At 43.1% G+C, this 12,927-nt stretch overlaps 1 protein-coding gene across 1 annotated transcript in view; it reads left to right on the forward strand.

The window, feature by feature from the left end:
- nek11 (NIMA-related kinase 11) overlaps window positions 1-12,927 on the forward strand; it is a 104,368-nt gene that overhangs the window by 16,930 nt on the left and 74,511 nt on the right. The window contains 3 exon segments of the mRNA XM_078287047.1: window positions 2,565-2,730; window positions 7,610-7,728; window positions 11,589-11,653. Coding sequence (XP_078143173.1) covers window positions 2,565-2,730; window positions 7,610-7,728; window positions 11,589-11,653 — 350 coding nt within the window.

Below are 12,927 nucleotides of genomic sequence, written 5' to 3' on the forward strand. Positions count from 1 at the left end.
GAGGAACAGACAGAGGAACAGACAGAGGAACAGACAGAGGAACAGACAGAGGAACAGACAGAGGAACAGACAGAGAACAGATAGAGGGACAGACAGAGGAACAGACAGAGAACAGATAGAGGGACAGACAGAGGAACAGACAGAGAACAGATAGAGGGACAGACAGAGAACAGACAGAGAAACAGACAGAGAAACAGATAGAGGAACAGACAGAGGAACAGACAGAGGAACAGACAGAGGAACAGACAGAGAACAGATAGAGGGACAGACAGAGAACAGACAGAGAAACAGACAGAGAAACAGACAGAGGAACAGACAGAGGAACAGACAGAGGAACAGACAGAGAACAGATAGAGGGACAGACAGAGAACAGACAGAGAAACAGACAGAGGAACAGACAGAGGAACAGACAGAGGAACAGACAGAGAACAGATAGAGGGACAGACAGAGAACAGACAGAGGAACAGACAGAGGAACAGACAGAGGAACAGACAGAGGACAGACAGGAGCAGGGAGGTGAAGGAGGCTGCAGTAATAAACCCGAGCCTCCACTTCACCTGTTGACCTGCACACCAATTTAACAGGAGCTGCAGTGACGGGCCGCCGAGAGACGAGCAGCTGATTAACTCCCTGAGGAGGGGGGGGGAGGGGGAGGAAGAGGAAGAAGAGGAGGAGGGGGAGGAAGAGGAGGAAGAGGAGCAGCCGACTTAGAAGTCCTTTTCTCACCAGAACATAAACGCAGCGTAATAGTTACGGATAAAAAAAAAGGAAACTACTAGATGGTAGAATCCCAGAGGAAGAGGAGAGAGGAGGAAGAGGAGGAGGAGGAAGAAGAGGAGGAGGAAGAAGATGAGGGGGAGGAGAGGACAGGAGTTAGCAGGACAGAGGTTTGGTACCCAGAAGGCTCCATTATTCCTGGCCTGATTAGCATCGAGCTAACATTAGCATTCTGTCTGGATGTGGAGACCTGACTGGTTCAGCTTCAGCTGCTTTCACACAGTAACCTCACTGTGAAAAATTCATGTCAAAATTTCTATGCAAAAAAAAAAAAAAAAAAAAGAGCCAAGGTGACGGATTTTGTTCTTAGTTTTCATTCAGGAGTGTTTTTTTTCCACCCTATTTAAGAGTGAGAGTTCAACATTTGTACCACCGTTATTAGTATTTTTTAATTACCTTTGTTAATAAAGAAAAAATATTTTTGCACTCCAAAAAGGGAAGATACTGAGAACTCTGCACACTGTCTACACTTAAATAATACCTGAACCTTGCATAATAACCTGAAGGTCCTAATAAAGTACTATGAACGTCACAATAAAGTATTATGACAGTGTGTGGGATTATATTTCATGGATCATTTATTTATGTTACCGATGTTACTAATTACATCTACCAGTGAACACAGCACTGATGCAGCTCTGTGTACAATCTCCAGGTTCAATCTTTCTTTATGTCATGTCGGATTTAAAAATTAACAACAAACACTGACAAGCCTGAAGAAAACGAGCCGCGGTTTGTTTTGAAGACGCTCTGCTACCAAAAGATCAAAGTCAGCCGGCGTCACTTTGGGTTAAACTCAGTCTGACGCTGCAGCAGAACGTCTTCGCACAGCAGGAGGCGCACAGATCACTTCAGAGAGTCCGTCAGTCGGTCCAGGACCCGGAGCGTCACGGGTCCGATCCCCACAGCAGAGACTGTCCGTCAACAGCCACGTGTTGCTCTGCAGTCCTGACTGCTTTTTTTGGCTCCTCCTGCACATCTTTTCTGTTTTTTTTTGTTTGTTTTTTTCTTTCAGTCGTTATCTTCAACTTCCAATCTCTACGTACTTTGATTTTTTTAATTTTTATATCTGCAATAACCTAAATAATAATACCATCGAAAAAGTGAGAACCCATATTATATAGTCAACTGTACAATCAGCTAATGACCAACTAGTCAGCTGTATAGAGTCACTTAATTGTCTCTCATATTTAATCATAGACTAATCATTTGTGGGTATTTCTCATACCTGGTCGCCTGCCATAAGTCAGTATTCAACAAGAAGTAACTTGTTTAAAGCTGGGAAAAATAAACTAAACTAAAATCAGCGAGTTTAAAAGCTTTTAAAAGCGTTTTTGGTAGTTGCATTTTGGTAGTAGTTGTCGCTCTGTAATGGCATCATAAGCAGGTTTGTCCCGCCTACATCGACCGTCCAATCAGGTTTGTCGGACAGTATCTGTGTGAATTACCTGCCGGTGGATAGACTTGGTCCAGACCGATATGAATCACCAGGCAAATTAGAAAAGTGCAAAACACTGAGATTCATGGGGGCTGGACACCAGGAAATATTGCAACAGGATGTATGGATGTATTTTGTAGCTACTGCTACCATTACTACTTGTACAAGTACTAATACTACTACTGCTGCCACAGTACACGCAGTAACCCGCCTCTCTGTCAGACAGTTATTGGGAGCCTCATTACAGCTGCTCCCGTATCGATGAGTTGCCGCGGGTCGTCTCAGGTCGGTCGTCGTCTTCTCTTCCTCCTCCTCTGCCTCGCTGCCCTTTGACCTCTGGCTCTTGCAGGAAGGTGCTGAAGGAGATTCCCCTGGGCGACCTCCGGCCCGACGAGACGGTGCGCGCCGCCCGGGAGGCCCAGCTGCTGGCCCAGCTGCACCACCCCGCCATCCTCGCCTTCTACCACAGCTTCCTGGAGCGAGACGCCTTCTGCATCGTCACCGAGTTCTGCCAGGTCAACACACACACACACACACACACACACACACACACACACACAGTTTAATCAGATTTTTACTGGCTGAAATCTGGTGGACAGATCGCTCTCGGTCCAAGAATCAGTTGATTCGATTGTAGTGGTGATCTGGATCTGGGATTTCCACCATTAGATTTTGTTTTTTTTAGCCATAACTACTATGCTGTGTTCAAGTGCCGGTGGGAACAACGTGATCTCATGAAATTTGTGAACTGAGCAAGAAGTCTGAAACGCAGATTTACCTGCTGCGGAAACAAATTATGTGAAAATTACGTTCCTCCACCATGAACTGGATTCTGTGACAAAACCACATATTGGACACATCCAACATTTTCTGCTGCAGGTTGACTAATGGTTCAGGAAACTAAAACAGCTTGGTTAAGATTAGGGAAAGGTCGGTTAAATAAGAAAACCTTTAGATAAAAATTAAGATTTGACAGTAGAAATTTCCTTCCTACAAGCTGGGAATTGAACTCTACTGCCTGTTATAGTCCTGTCTGCTTCAGGGTACCGTCTCCTGCTGGGAAAACAGAATTCTCTCAGACTTTGTATTTATTTCACAAAATTTCTGGAGATCGGGCTGGGTGGGAAAGTCCCGACATCCGGGACGTCCCAGTCAGCTGATAAACAGCGCTGCTTTCACGTGCTATTCTGTTGGAAAATCAAACTTGGAAGACAAACGATGAACAAACAAACCGTTTCAGAGGCTGGAGAAGTTTGAAGTTGCAGAATTGTTTAGTGTTGGTGGAGGTTTGCGCTCTACTGAGGGAGTTTAGTATTTAAATTGAAATAATCATTTGTTTAACTGCATTTCTAATGGTATTTGGAGGCAAAGTAACAGAAAGTAATCGGACTAGGTGTCAGACTCAGACTAGGTAACGGGGTTGGAGTGTTTTACTGAATTACATTCCAGATGACTAGTAATCTATAGAGAATAAGGAGGAGGCAGAGAGGTGGAGATGATGTTTTATTCACTCAAATCCAGTCGGGTTAGTTTCTGTCTCCCAGAGCCAGAGAGCAGAAGCTGTGTTCATCAAGACGGTGAAATCTGCAGCTTTGGTTCTCAGTTCCCTGGTTCTTCTCTGAAAATCTTCTTCTTCTTCTTTTTTGCTGGCGGTTGAGACTCACAAGGATGATTTGGATCCATTAGTGTCTTGAAATATGTACGGACGCACAGCTTGTTAGTCAAGCTAGCTAGCCAAACAATACATTCACCCTGCTGCTCTCTGCTTTAACAGTTTTCTTATTGATGCTTATGTATTTTTTTAAATTCCCCAGTGGGGTTTTTTAAAAGGTTTCCAAGGCCCAAGGGTCATGAAAATGACCTGGGAAACTTTCAGCAGAGGAATGTCGTCTAATATTCGGAGAGTGTTTGATAAAAGAAAAAATATTTTAGACATTTAGCTGATCGTTACTGACTGACAGAGCATGGAGGAGCTCAGCGTCTTGCTCAAGGACACTTCAGCAGGTCGACCTGCAAGGAAGTAAAGTTGTTCTCACATGGCTTTGAATCTGGAATCAAAACAAATCAAACCTCTTACTACCCAGGAGGAGTAGTGGTAGTGGTAGTAGTAGTAGTAGTAGTAGTGGTGGTAGTAGTAGTAGTAGTGGTAGTAGTAGTAGTGGTAGTAGTAGTAGTAGTAGTAGTGGTGGTAGTAGTAGTAGTGGTAGTAGTAGTAGTGGTAGTAGTGGTAGTAGTAGTAGTAGTAGTAGTAGTAGTAGTAGTAGTAGTGGTAGTAGTAGTGGTAGTAGTGGTAGTAGTAGTGGTAGTAGTGGTAGTAGTAGTGGTAGTAGTAGTGGTAGTAGTGGTAGTAGTAGTGGTAGTAGTGGTAGTAGTAGTGGTAGTAGTAGTAGTAGTAGTAGTGGTAGTAGTAGTGGTGGTAGTAGTGGTAGTAGTGGTAGTAGTAGTAGTAGTAGTAGTGGTAGTAGTAGTGGTGGTAGTAGTGGTAGTAGTAGTAGTAGTAGTAGTGGTAGTAGTAGTAGTAGTAGTAGTGGTAGTAGTAGTTGTAGTAGTAGTAGTGGTAGTAGTAGTAGTGGTAGTAGTAGTTGTAGTAGTAGTAGTGGTAGTAGTAGTAATAATACCACAATACAGCCAAAGTCAACATTCAGACTTGAATGTTCAAAACAAGTGATTTATCTCCATGACCCACCTCTCTCTCTCTCTCTCTCTCTCTCTCTCTCTCTCTCTCTCTCTCACTCTCTCTCTCCATCTATTTCCCCCTCTTTCTTCTCCTCTCTCTCTTTTCCTCCCTCCTGGTTTCTCCAACACTCATCAATTCCTCTCAGATCTGAAGAGAAACAGAAAATGAAGCAATGATAAGAAATGAAATAAAAGAACGTCTGCTCTCTCTCTCTCTCTCTCTCTCTCTCTCCATATCCATCTATCTCTCCATTATATTTCTCTTTTCATCTTGAAGGAGAGTTTGCTGTCTGTATTACAGCAGGTACTCTCTTCATCCTCGGGCTTCTCTTCTCTGCTAATGAATCTCAATTCCCTTCATCTCCTTCTTCTTCTTCTTCTTCTCTGGCTGTGTTTCTCTGTATTCTCCACTCTGATGTTTTTTTTCTTTCTCTCTCCCTCCCCCTCCAAGCCATTTATCTTCCTCTCACACGTCATTTTGTGGTGATACCCTCTCGCTCTCCAGCCCTCCGCCTCCCACACACACACACACACACACACACACACACACACACACACACAACACAGCGCTCTGCTTTTCCCTCTGAATCTCTGTTGATGTTTCCGTCTTCACTCTCAGTCAGACACACTGAGGTGGAGCTGGACGGGCGGAGCAAGGGCGGAGAGAGGGCAGAGCGAGGGCGGAGCGAGGGCGGAGCGAGGGCGGAGAGAGGGCAGAGCGAGGGCGGAGAGAGGGCGGAGCGAGGGCAGAGCGAGGGCGGAGCGAGGGCGGAGCGAGGGCAGAGCGAGGGCGGAGTGAGGACGGAGTGAGGGCGGAGCGAGGGCAGAGCGAGGCCCTCACACTGCCCTCGCTCCACCCGTGGAGAATAACTGACAAAGCTTTATGTTTCAAAATGAGCACATTTCCCCACAAGATCTTTTTTTTCATTCCTTCGGCTGTTTTTTTATTCATGCGTCTTCAAGGAGCTGCAAGCATTTTTACCCAGCTGACTGGACAGAGCAAAGCACTGCATGACTTCCACTGGTGAATTCTCCTCTAGTATGAATAAGGATGGGATGATATATCGAAATTCAATATACTGTAAAACTTCAATTAATAGCCCGGGCTTTTATTTGCTTCAAACACTGAACTCAACCGGCCTATATTTGGGACAGGCGTCTATATGGGACAGGCCTTTAATTCCTTTCGCACAAAACTCTTGCTCAGCAAAGATGGGAAATACTATCAAATTGTTTATTTAAACCAGTATGAATATTACTTGTAGAAAAATTAGGCTATCGAATAACATATCAATTACGAATCATTCATTTGATCTTCGCAGCGTCAGTGGCAACCGGCTTCTAATTGAGACCGGCGTTTAATTGGGACTCGGCTTTTAATTGAAGTTTTACGGTATCTCAATACAAAAATGTATCAGTCCGTCTGTTGTGTCAGGAACATGAATGGTGATATCAGCTCCATGTTATTCTGCTGTCAGGAACATGAATGGTGATATCAGCTCCATGTTATTCTGCTGTCAGGAACATGAATGGTGATATCAGCTCCATGTTATTCTGCTGTCAGGAACATGAATGGTGATATCAGCTCCATGTTATTCTGCTGTCAGGAACATGAATGGTGATATCAGCTCCATGTTATTCTGCTGTAGTAATCACTAATGAGACTCTTGACCATCACAGTTTCACAAGCTCTCCATCCAAATTATATTATTGTCACTTTGTAATGACATTTTTAAATTGTTGTTTACATTCTAGCAGCCAATGGCATCCCTAGAAAGATTTGAGTCTCAGAAATAAACAGAATTCTGCACAGTCAGACTTTGTTGTCACTGAACTTTTATTGATCACATCGTATCCTGGCTGTATTGATCCTGAACCTCAGATCATGGATCGAATCGTAATCGAGATAAACAGATCATCACTAATGATGAAGGATCTAGAAAGTAACTGTATTGGACAATGTTTCTGTATAAATTATGTACTTGATTGATTCTATTAATCTTGATTGTATTTGTTAGTACTATGTGACTGTGCTTACCCAAGTGTTTTGTCTTTTGATCTTGCAAAAGAGATTCTTAATGTCAGTGAGATTTACCTGGTTAAATAAAGGTTCAATAAAAAATGAAACTAACACTGCCAGGGTTCGGGGTTCAGTTGAGACCGCCCACACTAACAAACTAACACACACACTCACATACGATGCTGGAAGGCACTTTGGATAAAAGCGGCCTGCAAATGGTTTATATTATATTAGAGACACACACACACACACACATAAATTCAGAGCCTGGCCAATCAAAGAGCCAGTGTGCTCAGCGGCTCTTGAAGCGATCTATTCAGCCCATTACCCACAAGCCCCCACAGAGCATCCTGTTAGAGGAGACTCAGCACAGCCGCCTCGGTCCAGCCTCACGTCTCTGCAGAGGAAAAAAATACATGCTCAAAGTCAATGTTTCAGGAATGAAAATAAAGAATGCATTTCTCTTGTGGCATTTCATAAAAAATTAATTCACGGGCATCAGTGAAGAATTATACAGTGGGTTTTTCAACATGAGGCTCAGGGCCTGTGGGATAGAAGCAGGAGAAATACATGAGGGTTCGTATGCAGCACTAATGCAGGATAGATGCAGGGAAAACACATGGAGGACTACAGCAGCTCCCACTGTGTTTTATATGCATTTGTTAACACTGACTGTCTGTTTCTGCGTCTCTCTGCAGGATCGGGATCTGGACTGTAAGCTGGAGGAGGCGAGGGAAGCTGGGCGGAGCTTACCTGAGACGCAGGTCATCGATTGGCTCGTCCAGCTGCTGCTCGGGCTTCACTACATGCATGACAGGTTGAGATACTATTACCATGGCAACTTACATTCCCCAGCCTCCCCGAACAGATCCTGTTCAGGTTCACTGCTCTTCACTGCTGCACATTTTACATTTTCAGCTAATGATCGTCTCCAGAGTGATTTAGAACCATTTCAACAGTACAGCTTCAGTTCCTGCATCACCAACATTACATGCAACCAATAGTAAGGAGGTCAAGGGTCAGAGGTCACAGCAGCCTGACAATAGATGGAACAAATCATCACTCTTACGTGAAAACCTCGAATCTCCAAAATGTCAACTAAGAAAAGCAGCCTTGTTTTTAGCTTGATGACGAGACATTTTTGAGTTCATCCAGCGGGTTTTAAAAAGGTTTTCATCAGTCCACGAGGTTGGAGAATCTTCTTAAAGGGCAAATCAACACTAAATCACATAAGGCAGAGAAGTGTTGCTGCACTGCTCTCTAGGGGTTGAAACTGTAAAGCATGTTGCACTTCTGGCCACGCCCCAATCAGTGATGTCACAGCAGGTGTTCTGCCTTTGAACGGTGATGCAAATCACCTGCGTTGATTGGCTCTTTAGTCCATAGAGGAGTGTGTAATCCTTCAACTGAAGTTAAAACATTAAAATCACTAAAATTGGAGTTATGAGGTTTTCACATGACAACAGTAAAATATTCCTCTGACCCTCGAATGATCATGGATGATATAAGTAAAAAAAAATAGATGGATATTGAATATCTAAGGGGGGACAACGATAACCATCCAACGCCTCTGATATATTAAAATAGGACACTGTCGGGGGCCGACAGCAGGGGTATATCCCCGAAATTCCCCAATCCTCGAAGGCCCCATCAAGTCAAATGTAATAAAAAGCCATTCAATAATCACACAATAAGACTCCAGGGTTAATCTTCCCAATTATATTGGTTGTATGTCCCAACTATTTTTATTTTGCCAAATAATAAAGTTTTTCCTTCTGGGCTAATCTAAAGTTAATGGAATCCAAAATGAATGGATATAATCCTCTAGGGAGTGTCTCCCCAATAATAAAGGGTATGTACCTTAACTATTTTTTTAACACTCAGTAATAAATGTAACTAATTAAATATAGCTGAGCTGAAACGTGGAAGTTTGCATTAAGATTACTGTCAGTTTGGTCATATTAGGCAGTTGAGCCGTCAGGCCCCAAGCATCAAGTTCTGATACTGAAGAATGTGACAGCAAGTTAAAAGGTTCAATATCCAACTTCGTATTGGCTTTACTGTCTAGCTGTACACTCAAAACGCTGCTGTTGGGCAACATCTGGTCGGATCTGAATGGAAATTGGTGTGCATGTTCCACATAAAGGTTGGAACAGGATTGCCAAGTTTCATAGCGATTGGTGAAATTTAGTTTGAGTTATAAGCCAAAATGTCATAGGCCACGCCCACTTTCACTAATGACGCCCTTCAGATTTTGACTCGGACATGGTCCTAGATCATGTGTACCCAGGGGTTAAAGTGGGATTTGGCAGGTGGGGGAACCCTGTTCCCGGGGGGGGGCTAAGATACATAATTGGTGGGGGGGTCAGAAAAAAATAGTAATTTAAAACAAATTTCCTGCATTTCTACACCACCTAATCTCTTGGATTAAGTCAAGAAACAGCAACCCTCTTAACCAAAAATGTAAAATTATGTTATATTACTAGATTTCAGCATTGAGGTGCTTACATTCATGATTTTGCATAGGCATACTAACCTAAAAACCTATTATTGGGAATCGCGAGAAAGTTTCAGAGCGACAGACACAGAGCATCCCGTAACCATAGCAACTGACTCTCACTCCTGCCTGCGTGCGCACGGCGCGAGAGGAGAGGGAGAGACGCAGAAGAGCCGCGGACTGAGATTACTCTGAGCACCATGCATGGGAATAAATTACAATATAATAGATTTGTGTATATTTCTCTCTATTCAGATGGTCTGAATAACTCTCTGCTGCACGGTGCTGCTCTGTCTCGTCTCGTGCGCTGTCAGCGTCTCTTTTCGCACCGCGACGTCATCAGTTATGAATTTGTTTTTCACTGCAACTTGTGGCGTGATAGCGTGTGAATTGCGTGAGTCTCACGGTCAATGCGTGAGAGTTGGCAGCCCTGTGAACTCGCTTGACATTATTATATATGAAACTGCCAATCAGATTTATTTACTTATTAATCGAAGGTGCCGGAACGCCGTTCCGGATCGTTCCGGCCCACTTTAACCCCTGTGTGTACCGAATTTCGCGCAATTTCACCAATTGGATTAAGAGATACAGTTTTCTGGCCTTTGTGGCGCCCCCTATTGGTCAATATTTGAATGGCTTTGCACACGTGTTCATTCATTATATGTGAACATGTCCAAGTTTCATGATGATTGGACCATCTATCACAAAGTTATAACAATTTAGCTTATAGGCCAGGCTGTGCAGGTAGATCGTGGGAAGTGAAATCACGGTTGATGGATTTCTGGAGGTTAACAGTGGGAATTAAATTTGTATTTTGTCATGTTGGCTGTCATGTGTTGTATTGTATTTCCCATTATAGGCCAAGAGTTAATATCTTCAAAACTACAGTAGATATCAACACTCTTTTTTACAGAATATAAAGAGCTTGGACCCTAGATGCTACTGACCGATTTTGGTGGTAATCGGTCAAATGGTGTCGGAGGAAATGTTAAAAATGTGTTTTTCAAATAATTCAAAATATCTCAAAAATTTTCCAGGCGGACCTTGAGGTTCCTTTGGCAAATTTGTAGAGTACGGTTAGGTGGACATGTTACCAAGTTTCTGTCACGGTTGTGACTGTCAGTCCCTGCTTCATTGTCTAGTTTTTGTATTTCTATGTGTATTATGTTCCCTGTCTAGTTCTACGTGCCATGTTCTCTGTCTGCCCCAGCTGTGTCTGATTTGTAATCACCTCCCCATGTGTATATTAGTCTTGTTCCCCAGTCAGTCTCTGTCGGTTCATTATTTTCTGTTACGTGTCAGTTAAGTGCTCCCGTCTCTGTTTACCTGTTGTTTCCTGCACCCGTTATATTAAACACCCAGTCTCGGGGTTTGATCACTACCTGCCTCGCTGTCCTGCATTTGGGTCCTCACCTCACCGTGACAGTTTCATGTAAATCAGACAACCAGTGTGGGAGATACAGCCCTTTAAACTTTTTATTTTTGACCTTTAATTATAGCGCCACCATCAGGCCGATGGGGGTCATATTTCTTGTGGGTCTAATTGAAGCCATACTAGACCCTGGTGCAAAGTTTCATGGCTCTAGCATTTATCATCTAATGGGAAATTGAGCCCAAAGAGAAAAACAATAATAATACAAAAAAAAGTAACAAAAGTATAAAAATTAATTGATTAAATTATTAACAATAATCACAGAAAGTGCAAACTTCATACAAATCTCCATAATTGCCTGAACAATTTTCTTGACAAATTTCAATACAATATAATGCACCATTGGTGAGATATGGGTCCAAATAGCATGGAGATTAATTGAATCAGTTAATTAATAATAGTTATTATAATCATAAACACATCAAAATCAATAGAGTTCTTCCTCTAGGGGTCATCAATGTCCATACCAAATTTGAAAAGATTCTTATAGAAACTGTTCAAGTTATCGCGTTCACACGAAGGATCTGCGGCGGGCGCGGCGGCGGGTGGGGTGAATCCATAATATCCCCGAAATGAGTTAATAAGAAAGTGCACAAGTAAATAAATAAATAAATAAAAAGTAGATAAATAAAAAGGTAAACAGGCAGATGTATGAATGAATAAACGAGCAACATGAATGCAGCTGACCCAGGCAGGCGGTTGTCAGGCTGAAGCTGCGTCTCTGTTGACGCTGCTCTCTTCTCTCCAGGCGGATCCTCCACCGAGATCTGAAGGCCAAAAACGTCTTCCTGAAACGCAACCTCGTTAAAATCGGTGAGTTTCCTCTGCAGCAAGGGCCCATGGGAGTTTTCCCTCTGAACATGTGTGTGTGTGTGTGTGTGTGTGTGTGTTGGGCAGGGGCGTGACAGAATCCCTCATGCTGGTTTCAAAGCCTCCTTCCCGCTATCTACGACAAAAAACTTTTCTACAAAAGAAGTGCATAAATAGAAATGTGTTTGTAGTTAATTAGCAATCCACATTACAGTAGAGGAATCTGGATTTACACCCAACAAGCTATATTTGGAGTCAATTCAGCAGCGATGTAGTCAGCAGATCACAGTTGTTTTGGCCAAGTTGCTGCCGTCTGCAGTTTGGACTCGCCTAACTGCCTTCATGCTCCAACCAGCTCCATGCTGCTGAAAACCAGCTGCACCAACACTGATAGTGAGGCAGCAGGTACAGCATATGCCATTTGGTGGAGGCTTTTATCCAAAGTGTCTTAGTGTCACAAATTAATTATGGGTTCGGGTCAAAAATACTCTTGAAAGTTAATAAGATGCCCGTGAAATTAAAACTGAGGGGCAGAACCTTCCCCTGATAATTACAAGTATCCAGTTTTTTTTTGTTTTTGTTTGTTTTTGTTTAGTTGTCCAATATTAACGTGTGACTGTGACTGCTGTCCCCTGTGGGCCACCAGAGGTGATTTGAGGGAGACTTTGACCGGGCGATTCTTTTCCAGTGCATTCTGGGAGAGAAAAATAGAGCGGTATTTAATCAGAAAATAACCAAGTAGGCTGAAGCAATGGGAAATGTCTCTGAGTGTTACTCTGTTGATGGTATATTATGAAGTCTTAGTGCTACAAATTGAGTGCTTACTTGCCAGTATATACTGCAAATGTATTATATAATCGTTCAATAAAATTACCTTTGCAGAATACCAAATGCTCCTAAAAAGCAGATCAAGGAGGCAAGAAATACCCTCTGAAAAAACTTTTCTTCCTCTTTTATGAGTACGTACATCTTTAGCATGAGCAGTTGGAATTGAACCCGCAACCCGCCATACACCACCTTGATACAGGAGGTAATAACGCAATAGACTGCTGTTACCAAAAGCTGAGCTACAGTCAACTTCTCCAGGCCAAGACAGTTGGTTGTGGTTAGGGTCCTCTGGTCGTAGAAAGTGAATGAACTGTCAGTGACTGGTTTGTCCAGTAGGTGGCAGAGTGAGCGGAGAGAAACCGGCTCACTGCGCTCTGCTCTGACTGCCTGTAGGGGGCGCAAGAGGCTCCGCTTGCATTTATGCAGCGGTCTGCAGCTACAAAGCTTGG

Source organism: Centroberyx gerrardi, chromosome 12, assembly GCF_048128805.1.
Source record: "Centroberyx gerrardi isolate f3 chromosome 12, fCenGer3.hap1.cur.20231027, whole genome shotgun sequence".
Classification (NCBI taxonomy): domain Eukaryota; kingdom Metazoa; phylum Chordata; class Actinopteri; order Beryciformes; family Berycidae; genus Centroberyx; species Centroberyx gerrardi.